Below are 14,663 nucleotides of genomic sequence, written 5' to 3'. Positions count from 1 at the left end.
GTACATAGAAATGTAGAAGGAAAATATGATTTTAATATTATTTTGTTTATATTTTCAATTAATTTCATTTATTCTTCCCTAGGAATCGTGCAATCATACAGATCAATGTTACTGTCCAAAAGTCGGCGTTTGTGAAAACTCTTTGTATGAAGTTAAGTTTAATAGCTTGATTAAAAACAATACACAGAATGGACACCACAACAGGGAATATTTCTTCACGGTGAAAGTAATGAACAATGCCAAGCTGGTAAGTATTTCTAGGACGGAAATACTAGCAGATGATTCTCCTCCTGAAACTGGGTTTGCCATGGAAGGAGAGATAGGGTCCCCTGAAGTTGACTATACATCCACAAACGAAACGTTTTTGAGGTGGAGCGGTTTCATCGATCACGAGAGTGGGATTAAAAAATATCGCATCGGGTTCAGTGAAAAATGCTTGTCAAAAGAAGAGTTACTGCATACAAATCATAATGCGCTGCCAGGCTATATTTACGAAACAGTTGATGAGTATACCAGAGTAATAATTCCATCCCCAGGCCTCTATTTTACCAGCGTGATTGCTTACAATTATGCTCTCCAACCCTCAGACGTAGCGTGTTCTAATGGTATCATATACGACGTTTCTCCGCCAAAATTACACAACGTAGTATTAGAACAAGCCAAAACAAGAGAATTTATTGGCTGCTATAATAATTCCGCATGGCTTATACTTCAAAATTTGTCAGCGATTAACTTACATTGGACCAAGGCTTGTGCGCATATATGCAACAGTACTGACAATGAATTTACACTTGTGGGTAATCTCTTTCACCTGAATGAAGAGAAATTTAACGATTCATCTTATGCAGATTCGATTTGTCAAAAAGTGAAGGCGTATCATAAAAATGAAGTTACGTATATTCCGTCTGACACAATTTCTCTCTCTTGGAATGTGACAGACCCAGAATCGCAAATTCATGATTTACAGATCGGATTAGCATCGACTAAATCTCAATTTATAGCCCCAGATATTTTGCCGTATAGACCAACAAAACGGATGCAGAGCGATAAACGATTCCATTCTACCCTTGACTCAGGAATCCCTTTCTTCATAATGATAAAAGCAACAAGTAAAGCGGGCTTAGAAACATCTGTTATGATTGGACCCGTGGTAATTGACGACACACCTCCTCTGTATAAAGGCAGTATCAAGGTTATTGTTGACCAAAAGCTCGTATTCATTGTATGGAATAATGATACATTTGTTGATGAAGAACAAAGTCAGCCGGTGTCCACGGTTTTATTCAAAATAGGTAAATTGCACATTCGATTTTGATGCCTTTAAGTTTGCAGTTAGGTTTTGTAATGTGTCGCTAATAGTTAATCATTAATTATTCATTTTTTTGTGACAGGTCACGGATCTACCTTTACAACCCCAATACTACAAGGCTACCCATCCAACTACTGCCCCATGTTTGATAGAAAACATACTTGCCTTAAGTATCCCGTAGACAGAGTGCAGAACTTAAACGAAGACGGTACGCCATTTTATTTCGAATTGTATTTCTACAATATTGTCGGTCATGCCACAACTGTTCGGACGGAGGAGTTTAGCGTACCTTCTAGATATCCTCCGACAACTGGAACGGTTCTTGACATTAGCAAGCAGTTCTCCCAGTCAGAGGATTTGGATTATATTGCAAGCGATGACACTGTCTGTGTGGCTATATCTGGATTTAAGCACCATGAAACTGTTACTTTTGAAGTTGCATTCGGTTCAAATAACACGGATGATTTGATGAACTTTCGTTCTCTTCCAAGCAATAAATGCTTTAATAACATTAGTTTACCCGAGAATACCAGAATATACACTCTAATTAGAGCAACTTCTTCAGGAGGAAGTAGTTTATCAACTTCTGATGGGTTCTTTGTTATTGACAAATCAAAAGCAGCGGACTCAGTTAATGTATACGATGGAATACCATGTGACTCTCTTAGTCCCAAATTCCGGAGTACGGTCATGCTAACCAGTCAAAATGTAGAGATCATGGTAACAAATAAAAGCTTAACAACTGAGAAGTCCTTCACTCTTCAGATTTCTGGAATTGGACCAGATTTGTACTCTATCACATCTGAAGATATTATTTGGACAGGGCGCCCATCAATATTGGGGAATGTTATGAGAAAATCCTTCCTACCTATAATAGAAAATCCAAAGTTTTACATCAATACTATGAAGTTGTTTAACACAAGTTTTAGTTTTGAAATTATCGCTTGCGATGAAAACTTGCATTACCAAACTGATCCCAAATCCTACATGGCGTACTGGACAATTAGAAGTCCCTACAAACATTTGGTAACACATTATAGAGCTGGGTTACTTCTGCAAATAGGAATGACAGAAAACCAAATAGTTCCACTAAGAATAGTGCATAACCGTGAAAACATAACTTTCATAGATATACATTTATTAGATGGTTTACACTATAAGGCTGTTGTACAACCATGCTTTGAAAAAATATGTACAAAGTCATTGAAATCAATTGGATCTAGAATAGAATACAAAGTACCTTCACCGAACAAAGTCCAGTCTTTACTAAAGAAGTCCACATCCGACTGTTTTGATCTATGGTTAAACTTCAAGGGATTTGAATGCAGCGACTCATCCAACGCGGTTAGGTACACACTAGCAATGCAAGACAAAAATGCAGCTGAAATAACTGAGTGGATGACGGCCAGTTTCATTACCGTGAACACCTCTATTGTTTCAGTAAGTATTTGAATGTTGAACACATTAGTGCTTATATTATAATTTTTATGTAACAGTTTATGAAATGAAATTAGGTTGTTTTTTTTACACATGTAGACTAAATGGTCTGGTATCAATTGCAAGAAATTCATATTTCTTCCTTCAGATTCATCAACGAAATATATCCCTGCCTGAGTATTCTCAACACAAACTGTCGGTATGTGTAAGAGGATTTTGCTTGTCAGGAAAATCGACAATATCGTGTCAACTGATTAACGAAAAAGAAAGTACGGGTAACTCTGAATTAAACATCGTCTATGAAGTTAACGCCAATACTCTAGATATTACAGGAATAAAAGCTTTTGTTCACAGTCGTTACCTGGGAGAGAAAATAAATGTGTTACATAATTATGAGATCAATTTTATCAAACCAGATTGGAAAATAAATGGCGTCGTATTGGACACATTTGGTCGTAAGATCAATTGGTACATCATGAAAGAGAAACGTCTTCCACAAAAGACATGCGCTGATGATTCTGCCTGTATACAAGATACTTTCTCAGAAGGAGGGATTGGATATTTCAAACGAATAGGGTTTACAAAAAACCAAAAATATTATGTTTGTGCTTTTGCCAATGAAACAATAATCAAGTATGAAAAAACTTTTGAAGAGAAAAGTCAGATTGCTTTATGTGGTAATGGATTTGTTGTTGACGATACACCACCTTTTCCCGGGAGAGTACAGATTACAGCTGACTTTGGATATTTTGTGAACAGCAACAGATCATTATCACTTGCATGGGAAGACTTTACGGATATAGAAAAGGAAATGGTGATAGAGTACCCATCTGGAATAGAAAAATATTCCTACAGCATTGGTAATCACTTATTCTAATCGTTTAATCAATTCATATACCCCTTACGTATATACTGTACTGTGTGTACATGTATGTAACTGATTAAATCTAAGTATTCACATTTCTTTCTATCAGGAACATACCCTGGAGGAGAGGACGTGGCGTCATTTACTGACGCAGGAAAATTAACATATGCAACTATCAGCAATGTATTGTTAAAACCCCACATAGTGTACTATGCAACAGTTAGAGGTATGTTGAACTTTCCGTTTCACCCAACTATAAAATGTAGTCACGTGTGTTTAAAATGTCTTTGTATTATTTAAGCTATTGACCGAGTTGGACTCTTCACTGAAGTATCATCAGATGGAGTCATGTTCGATAATACTCCACCACTACCTGGCAGTATAGTATTTGGCGGAACAGGATTCGATAAATACGTATCAAGTTACAAAGACATTTTTGTCAATTGGTACGATTTTAACGACCCAGAAAGTGGGATAAAGTCATTCGAAATCGGAATTGGTTCATCAGCTGTCTCTGCTGATGTATTTCCAATGACTGAAGTCGAAGGAACTTCATGGAAACTGAAAGACGCTGATGGAAAATTCGTTGATTGTTACGAATATTATGTATTATTACTGGTAAGCAGAAGTGTCAGCTTTTTCTATTTTATAAACACCTTTTTCACCTCATATAATTACGCATAATATTATTTCATATTCGTTCTGTCATTCCATGTCGTCGTCTCAGCATAGATCCCGTATACGAATGTGCATTTCCTGATTTAAAAATGTAAAAGAATCTAGTAACCACATTTCATCGGCAGTATTACATGTACATGTGCTGATTATGTAATTTCCCGGATATTGGAAATACTTCAAGATTTGAAAAAATATTCAAAATTGATAATTTCAATAAATAGTGCTCTGTCAAATCATAATGTTTGAATAACTTGCATGGAAAGGTGAAGATGGCGAACAGTGATCAATCTCGTAACTCATATTTTAGAATACAAAATTAAGAGTTAGGCAAACACGGACCCTTGGATATACCAGAAATGGCATCAGGTGTGTAGAAGGAGTAAGCATCCCCTGTTGAGCCGCCACACATACTGTTGGCTGCTTGTTTACGTAGTGGCGAGGTTTACTGATTTGAATGATGATGAATACATAATATTATTAGACGAAACGCAGAACAGACACACGTAAAATGTAATTTTTGATTAGGATATTTGGTACTTAAGTTTTAAAACTAGTAGATACGTTGATAAATATGCGCAATCACACTGCCCTGTTAAAGTTTCATAGTCGACAAACAATGCGCATTTAATAAAAACAACCTAAAAATGAAGGTGTATAACAAAAGAGTTGTAGAATGTGTCGTCGGACAACAGCTGTTTTGTTTGAGCCTCGAAATGATGTGTTGCACTCTGCCTGCAGCTTCGGGCATGTGTTCTCGGGTCAAACACAGCACTTGCTGTCTTCGGACCCAATCAATATCTGAATGATATCTACCTAAATCGAAAGAGGAATTTTAGTTGAATCAAGTACATCATTGAAGCAACTTTACCACAATGATGAATTACGGGGTGTAGGTGTTCAATGATATTTGGGTTATTACATGTGGCATCTGATTTTCGGATATTATTTGTCGAAATGCGCATCTGGTGCATCAAAATTGGTACCGTATAAGTTTTACATGAAGAATTTGAAATTGTAATTATTTATATGTTTTAATGCTGGCTTTACACTATCTAATATATTTGATAAGCCGAAGAATAACAAGTTAATCGTGCTGTAGTATTTTGTCCCACATGCACATAATAGTAGTAGAGGCGAGATGTGTACGTTTTGATGTTGTAACGGTTTGTGCAGGAAAACAAACATTTCTGTTTAATTGATTTCAGGTCATTAACAACGCTGGTTTAACGATCTTGGAAAACTCTGAACCCTTTATCATCGACAGTAGTCCGCCGATTACAGGTTTCGTCTTGGACGGAAATGAAAATGGGGTATAACATCATGAATATTTTTAATGTGGGAGTTTCTTAAACACGTTATTCCTTCAAATAGTTTAAAACTACGTAACACATTACAATATTTGTTAGATTGAGGTGGATTTCCAGCGCAATATAACCCACATATGTTCAAAATGGTATGGATTCCATGATCCACATACAGAGTTAGCATATTATGAAATAGGCATCGGCACAATGAGGGGGGCCTCTGACGTATTCCCAGCTACGCCTGCTGGATTAATCAAAGGTGAAGGGAATTTCCCACATAATGTTGTTAAATAGTTAAAAAGATTAAAACGGTTGATAATACTATAGTGGTACTTTCCCTCTTTGTCTATGAACAGAGTACTGCTGGACAAGCGAGTTTATTCCTGGAACGAAGTACTACACCAACGTAAAGGCTTGCAACCAAGCGAGATTGTGTACCTCCAAATCCTCTGATGGTATTATACTGGATAACTCTCCACCAATAGCTGGACTTGTTCATGTTGGAATGAGTGATCGTCATCAACATTACATCAGTCACAAGTACGTATACACCGATCCGGCTATCACACGCATTTACGCAATTGGTAATTGTTTCCGTATCAAATGGAAAACAATTGAAAAGAGATGATTTTTAAAATAAATGATAGAACGTTCATTTTTGTGTAACCTTAAATACTTTCTTTTTAAAACAGAAATTCCCTGACGGCACAGTGGATAGGATTTCAAGATCCTCATTCGGACCTCGACCATTTTGAATGGTGTATAAGCACGAGCAATGACATATGTGATATCACCGTCTTTGAAAACGTTCTCCTTAGCGAGCGCATGACTAAAACAGCAGTAAATTTGCCAGAAAATAGAGATTTATACGTTATAGTGAGGGCGTACAACCAAGTAGGACTATACAGTCAACGATCATCGGAAAAATTCCGGGTAGATACAACACCACCAGCAGAAGAGATTGTACCATTCATTGATTCTTCTCAGTTTTCACATCGACTAGGCACACAATATGACAATTCCGTATTGATTGCGAGATGGAAGTTTACAGAAAAGCAAAGCTTCATCATATCCAATGAAGTTATTCTGAAGTCGCACAATAATGGAAAAACTATAAAAAATATTTACACCCAGGGGAATGAAAATAATATAACAATTAAACTTGAAGATAAAGATGTTTTCAAAAGTGGTGACTCGTATTCAGTGCATGTATCAAGTTGCAATGCAGCTGGGTTATGCACACATGGGGTATCGAATTCAGTCCTCATTGACTCGTCTCCTCCACAGCTTGGCGGTTTCAAAAAAACGATGAAATGGAGAACATTTGATAAGACTACAGAACTTGCGCTGCTTTGGTATGGGTTTACGGATATCCATACTGGAATAGAGAAGTATGGAATTTCTGTCAGCAATTCTTATACTGGTTCGGAATTATCCGATGGAATAGTATACACAGACCATGTTGACAGCGAAACCCAAACATTATCTTTAAATTTAACTCGTAAATTATCAGAAACAGAAGAAATAATTCTGTCGGTCTTTGCGCTGAACAAAGCGGGCTTAAGAAGTAAAATTTCGAAAACTACTGTTTCAATAGTTGCGGATGATATCACGCATGGTAGGGGGTTTCTAAAGATTCAACGATATTTATGTCGAACACATACATGTAATAACGATTGCACATGTTCTGTAATAGGACACAAATGTAATTCTGCTTTGAGGTCTAATGCGTGTACAAAAAGAGAAAATGAAACCGAAATAACTTCTGTTAGCTTTGGATATGCGAAATCTCCGGGAAGCGTGAGCTTATCATCAGCATGCGTGTTTGCTCAGTGGACAGTGAAGGATATGACGAAGATTCAACGTTTTGAATGGAGCATCGGTGTTTATCATGAATATCCAGGAGCCGGTGTGTTTGACAGAAAGACAGAAAATGTTTGGAAAGAAAACGGACATCTAACAAACACAACATTTTGCACAAAAAAAGGGAAACAATTTTTGCATGGGGAATCCTACGTATTTTATGTACGAGGTTGGCTATCAGTAAATACGTATATAGACAGGCAATCAAGTCCCCTACTTATCGACACAACAGCGCCAACTATTCGAAGAGGAAAATCTATTAAAGAGACAGCTTTCAAATGCAGTGAAAATGATATTGATATTCTTAATTCAACATCCGATTTTCTTGTGTGTTGGGATGGCGTGTTTTCAGAAAGTGGAGGACAAATTGAGAAATATGCAATATCTGCAGGCTCGTCTCCGTTTGGTATGCCAAATGATTTTCATAAGTTTTACCATTTCAAATAAACGTTCTTTTGAATCGATATCATTCTTTGTGAGGGTGTAAATGTATCTGATTTATATTTTTTTTCTTCTTCTTCTTCTTCTTCTTCTTCTTCTTCAGGAAACGACCTGTTTGATTCTCTCAACGTTGGACTCTCAACCTCGTTTCCCGTGGAAGGCAATATAATAGCACCAGGTGTCCGATTTTACTTCACAATTACAGTTACAAACACTATTGGAATGAAGTCGTCTTTTGCTTCTGATGGAATTCTTCTTGACTTAGATAATCCAGTTGGAGGGGTCGTTTACAATACTGAATTCCACAGAAACGCTATATACCAATCGTCAACAAATGAAGTAGCTTTATCATGGCATGGATTTGACGATCACCATTCCTTCATTAAGGATTATAAAGTAATTCTGACAGAAAAAGACAGCAATGATACCATAGATATCTATATCGATGCGAAGATAAGGAATACATACAAATATCACGGGTTATCTTTAAAACATGATAGGACATACAGAGTCGCCCTGGTTGCCTTTGACGCTGCTGGACATTGGATTGGTCCAATTTATGCAAAAGATATACAAATCGATACCACACCACCTAATGGTTTACGGTGTACACAGCTGGGGGCTACCACAATAGACATAGTGAAGAAAACCCATTCTGTTTTACACAAGAAGACACGGGTTGAATATCAAGGATCTACACATTTAAAAGCTGAAAAGTTTTATCGATTGACTATCATGTCAGATGCCCAAATACCATCACGTGATGTTCATGTGCATATTGGAAACATGAAAACAACACTTTATCTGTTTCATCTTGCAAATGGATCAGCGCAAACTGAGCACATGTTTGTATCTAAACATTCTGGTTTTGCTAACATTACAATAACTTTCACGTCCAGGGGTTTACCAGATTTGTTTACCATAAAACTTTATCAATGCCTTACGTATGAAACAGCAACGGAACCCATCACGCTTTCCCAGCTATCGTCGAGTTCTATAAGGGTCTGCATGCACATTCAAGACATTGAAAGTGGAATAAAGTCTATACACGTCGGAGCTGGAACAACGAAAAGTGGGTACCAAGTAAGGTCACTGCTTCCTTTCACTACTGGATTCCAGGAGATAATGAATATAGAAGTTCCACATAACAGTAGTGTTTACGTCACTGTTGTTGCTACAAATAATGCAGGTTTGAAATCCACGTATCATTCCTCAGCCATGGTAATTGACCATACAGAACCAGATATTTCTCATGTGAACGTTAACATTATATATGAAGATCTTTCAATATCAAACAAGAATAGTAGTGGTCAACATGATAACACATCGGAAGTGACAGGAAATAAAATCCTCACAACATTTACAGTCACATGGAAAATCATGGATAACGAAAGTGGAATACGCGAATGTGAATGTGGAGCTGGTAAGTTTACCGAGTAAAATTTTATTATTGATTAAATCATTTTTTCACATTTACGATAACCATCCGTTTTCTTTCAGGACCTTTTCCACTCTCAACATCCCTAATCCCTTGGGGAAAGAGTATTACGACCACGTCCTGTGTCTTCTCTAATATCCATCTCCAGCACGGAACAAAATTATACATCGCTATACGATGCACAAATGGTGTTGAACTTCGAGGAACGAAATCGCACGGTCCCATTACTATATCATTCAAATCTCCAGAAACTCGGGCAACAAAAATAGATTTTTTACCAAGCAATGCAATTTCTGTCAAACATAGTTCTCCTATTATTACAACCCAGTCCAATAAATCACGTTTGACCTTTTCGTGGAATGGGTTTACGGACAGTTCTGGTATCCATGAATATGAAACACGATTGTGGAGGGAAGATAAAGTAATTTCACCTTGGAGAAAAGTCGGATTAAAAACATACGCATCTAACGACATACACGGCTCAGACGGCGATATTTACACAGTGGAGGTGAAAGCAATAAATGATGGCGGAGTTTCGAGCGAACCAACAAATAGCAGCATAATGACAGATGCTAGACGTCCACAACTAACAGGTAAAATTGCTGTTTTAACTAGCAGACCGTGTTAAATGATTTGTTGCAGAATAATTTCATCAGATCTCTTGCGTTCCATTTTCGTCCGTCATTATGCAATGTTCGTGATGTATTCTTGAGAACTTTTAAAACATTTTCAAAAGTTTCTCTACAAATATTACTGAACAAATTATTACATTTTTGGACGTGAAATAGGATTTTCAATTTCAATCGGTCTCTAATGGCATCACAGTCAAACTTGGTACACACATCCCTCATGTTAAGTGGAGGGCGCTTTTGTCCATCAAAGTCGGTGGTAAAAGTTAGAAGTGTCACTGAGTAAGAAAACCTTGTAGACAGGATGTAAACCGCACCGTTAGGTCTAGGACCGTCAAACTTGGTACACGTGCACCTGATGCATATTGATTCTTAAGGTCAAAAGTCAATGTCATATATAGTATCACTTAATAGGAAAAACATTAATAGGAAAACAGCCCTTGTTTTCGTTATGGATACATATATTGCCGAGATTGTCATAAGGTCCCTCTCTGGGGAATACATGAGTTTAGTTTGTATTTCAGCTGGATTGGAGATCATGGCATACTTTTTGGGTAAAAGTAGGTCAAACAGTTTTCCAGATTTTTATTCGGAATTGACACGGGTATTGCCCTGAAATTTTGTCTAAAACCTCTTTCTCAGACAATTACATAATAAGTTCACATTTCAACCTGATCAAGATATAGGGTGGATGCTTACATCTCCTAGGCACCTGATCCCACCTCTTGTATATCCAGGAATCGATGTTTGTCCAACTCTATTTTGTATTCCGTCTTCTTTTTCATAGGTAATAGCTTGAGAGTGAAGAAATCATCAACAGGCGAATATATGATTGACTGGTCGAATGTGTTCCAAGACACCATGAAGGGACCCACAGCATTTGTCGTGTCCATTGGCAGCAACAGAGGATATTCGGACATACTGTCTCCATTCTACACACTTGATCATTCCATCCCCATCGACATCAATAATGCCGCGGTTATATATATAGATATCAATGCTGTTTGTCCGACAGGAGAATCGCGTGCATATCACGGAGTGTACAACACACAGTAGTCACAAGTTAGCTTTTGCTGCCATACACTGCGTAAGGATAATTAAAAATGCACTTACAGTTCAGAATTGGCGTGAGGCAATGTGTAAATTTTAAATCTAATGTGAAATTTAGAAACGAAGTATGCTGATGTCTCTTCTCAATATTCAAATGGACATTATTTGCTGAAAAAGTGTAGATAATATCAAAATTTATTTTTGAAATTGAAGTGTGATATTTCAAATATCCGTCCAGCAAAATGATTGCGTCTAAATGACTTTAAAAAGATACACTTTTTTACTTGGTTTTTGAAGCCATTAGATTACTTATGTTCTGAAGCTTGTAGTATTTCTTTGTTACTTAGAAGTTACATTTAGTTCATTTGAGTCATGCAGTGGAAGGCACTTTCCTGATCAAAATGTCTGCATGTTTGTACATAAATACCCCTTGCTAATTTATACACATTTTCCTTTTTACTCCAGAATCACATCATCAAAGTTTACTTCATTGATTGAAAAGTGTCCTGGAAAACAGAACTCAAGTTTGTAGAAATGTAGGATCACGTTTTAGCTCACCTGAACCAAAGGCTCAAGTGAGCTTTTCTGATCAAAAATTCTCCGTTGTCTGTCGTCGGCATCATCGTAAACTTTTCACATTTTCGACTTCTTCTCAAGAACTACTGGGCCAATTTCAACCAAACTTGCCACACAACATCCTTGGGTGAAGGGCTTTCAAGTTTATTCATGAAGGATCATGTCCCTTTCAAAGGGGAGATAATCACAAAAAGCAAAATAGGGTAGGGTCATTTAAAAATCTTCTCAAGAATTACTGGGCCAGAAAATCTGAAAATTACATGAAGGCTTCCTGACATGGTGCAGATTCAATTTGTGCAAATCATGGCCCCCGGGGGTTGGATGGGGCCACAATAGGGTTCAAAGAGTATCACGACATTTGTCAAAATCGCAGTGTATAAATTACTGACCGTCTGGATGGGTAAACCAAACTCTCAGGAAAGATTATGCAGAAATCAAGAACCATTCTGAAAAAATGTTTTTAAGATCAAAATGCAACGTTTACTTTTTGTCCTCATGTTTCTTTCAGCAGATGATCCTCCGAATCTAGATAAAGAATGGGATCACAATTAAGTCAATATATGCTTTAAATTTCAATGCTCATACAATTTTGAAGTCTGTAAGACAATAATACCTTGTCGGAGCAGAATGGTCTTATTATTCAAATATGACCTGTCTTATTTTTTTCCAGAATACTTTCAATAGAAACAAAATTATTATTGTTTTGGTAAAACTTCCCGAGGCATGTACAATGTTGTTGTATGGAAGGTCTTGGGTCATTGTTAGTCCATAAGGCGGCTCGGGTGAGCATTGTAGCCCAAGTGCATTGTCTTTGTGCACATAACAAAGCTTTATTCATACTATATCCTCATTCATATATTGAAATTTGTACTCGGAATGTATTCAATATTTCCATTTATATTAATTTCTCTCATTGGTTTATTAATTATTTGTAAATAAAATTGGTGATGAAGACATGATTTTGTTCTTTTTCCATCATTTTATCATATATCAGTTATTATGTAGATGAATAGTACCACTGTCTATGATGGATAGAAAGAAAACATTAACAAGAAATGTTTGTAAAACATGATGCCCCCATGATGCACAATTTAAAAGGGTTATACAAATGCATCATGTAATTGTTAGTAGTGCCAAACCATTTCAAAATATTGAACAAATAATATCTTCCTATGTTCAGAGTGGATTTACCATAGGACCTAAAAATCAATAGTGGTCATCTACTCCTTATGTTGTACCAGTTTGGCCACGGTGTTGCAGGAAACTGATGTAGGCCTACATAATTTGACCCGTGTTTACTTTCACGTATAAAGATTTATCATGTTTATATGTACCATGAGAGTTCATGATATGAATGATTTAATACTAAAATACATCACTTAACAAATGTAGTACACTTTTCAATTCGAAGGTCAATTTGAATGTTCATACTTCAGATTGAAAGTTACAAGTGAATATTGAAAAATGTAATGCAATGATTTTTAAAAATAAAACCTCAATGAACAATAGGCCTATGTATGGCTTTTATTATAAACACAACATTGTATATCATGCCAGTGAAATTTGTATTTACTTCACTTGGATAAATCTATAGCTTTATGAATTTGCATTTAATTTTGATAAAAGTAGATATGATTCAGACTTTAGTTCTAAAAATTTCAGAAATATTTTAATCTCTTGAGATGCATTTTTCTTCTCGTTTGCGTCAACAGTTAAACTAGGATAGGAATGCTATTCATTTTTTTGACGTATTGGACTGTACTTCCGTGGGTCAGTTGATCAACATGACATAACAAAATAACCATGATAATGCAAACTTTGATAAGTTATGAAAGTTTGACAATTTCATCGAATATTTTGATTAATATCATATGTATTGAAGAATCAGACTCGTTTTTCCTGAAATTCAAACACTATTTTACAACACTTTTTGAATTATAACAAAATTAACAATGAAAGTAAAGTGTTGAAATTAATTTACAATTCAGTCATCAAAAACGAAAACAAGACTTAGGAATATTCACTACCTTACAATTAAAGTCTGATCATAGCCCGCCCTTTCATTACAGTCGCGTTGTCGTACCGAGTGACGGCGGAGAAGGGGGGATGGACTGCTGTTAGCAATCGCGTTCATTCATATTTTGACGACCTTGGTTAACTCTAAAATTGATTTTTAAATGACATATTAAATACATTATTGTACCATACTTCGTTTATATATTGATGACTCAAATTTCCCCTGTTCGATTAGATCTAGTCTATAGGGGGAGGGGGGGTGTCATATAATTATAAGATCATTGATGACTGCATCACTAAGGATAGATAACATTTCAGCATAAAACATTAATGCAGAATATTACGATCTACAGAGCAAATGTTTAACCCACCGTAAATACTTTATGCAACAAAGTCGTCATCTGATATCTGTGAAGTCGGACTGAGCTGAAGACTGGTGTTTCTAGCGCAAGACGCTGCGTGGAACTTAAAGGCCTACTTCGATTGGGAAACCCGAGTTAACTCGAGGATGAATAGAACGTACCGAGTAACTCTAAAACGTCACGAAAATGACCTTTTAACCTAACCCGAGACATCCTAGGTACTACCCACATTTAATCGGGTATTTTACGTCACAACGATGGCGGCAAATAGCGAAACACGGTAAGTGTGAACTTGTTTTACCTAATTTTTAAGCTTTTTACAATACTTGGTAATAGAAAGAGAGGTTTTATAGAGGCACAAATTACAACAGAACAGCTAACGCATTTTATATTTCACTTTACATCATATAAAACGGTGGAGTAAGGGTTAAGATGACGTGAGCGTGTATGCTGAATTTTCCACTGCAGAACCATGTCTTTTTCTTAATATATACATACTTGCCAACTCAACTCTCACACTGAAATCAAGCGCAGTAACACGTCAAGTATACCATCACCCCTGAGAGACCTGCAAACAAACTTTTTCAAGTCGCATCGATGCATAAGTTGCAGTAAAAATGCACCACCTAAGAAAATTTTGTTGAATAAAGATATTTCTAATGTTATTTAATGTCATGTTTTCATTATGAATCGGA

General features: G+C 36.5%; 1 protein-coding gene across 1 annotated transcript in view; it reads left to right on the top strand.

The window, feature by feature from the left end:
- Positions 1–12,547, top strand: part of LOC125651344 (uncharacterized) — a 32,069-nt gene extending 19,522 nt beyond the window's left edge. The window contains exons 9-20 of the mRNA XM_056167201.1: positions 83–1,292; positions 1,392–2,749; positions 2,895–3,606; positions 3,721–3,837; positions 3,913–4,229; positions 5,495–5,599; positions 5,696–5,852; positions 5,950–6,133; positions 6,286–7,862; positions 8,001–9,320; positions 9,398–9,928; positions 10,752–12,547. Of these exons, the coding sequence (XP_056023176.1) occupies positions 83–1,292; positions 1,392–2,749; positions 2,895–3,606; positions 3,721–3,837; positions 3,913–4,229; positions 5,495–5,599; positions 5,696–5,852; positions 5,950–6,133; positions 6,286–7,862; positions 8,001–9,320; positions 9,398–9,928; positions 10,752–11,020 (7,857 nt within the window). The 3' untranslated portion in view covers positions 11,021–12,547. The remainder of the gene's footprint in view (positions 1–82; positions 1,293–1,391; positions 2,750–2,894; positions 3,607–3,720; positions 3,838–3,912; positions 4,230–5,494; positions 5,600–5,695; positions 5,853–5,949; positions 6,134–6,285; positions 7,863–8,000; positions 9,321–9,397; positions 9,929–10,751) is intronic.
- Positions 12,548–14,663: the final 2,116 nt, after the last annotated feature.

Source organism: Ostrea edulis, chromosome 5, assembly GCF_947568905.1.
Source record: "Ostrea edulis chromosome 5, xbOstEdul1.1, whole genome shotgun sequence".
Taxonomy (NCBI): domain Eukaryota; kingdom Metazoa; phylum Mollusca; class Bivalvia; order Ostreida; family Ostreidae; genus Ostrea; species Ostrea edulis.
Note: the sequence above shows the minus strand (reverse complement) of the source record. Positions and strands in the feature narration are given on the sequence as shown.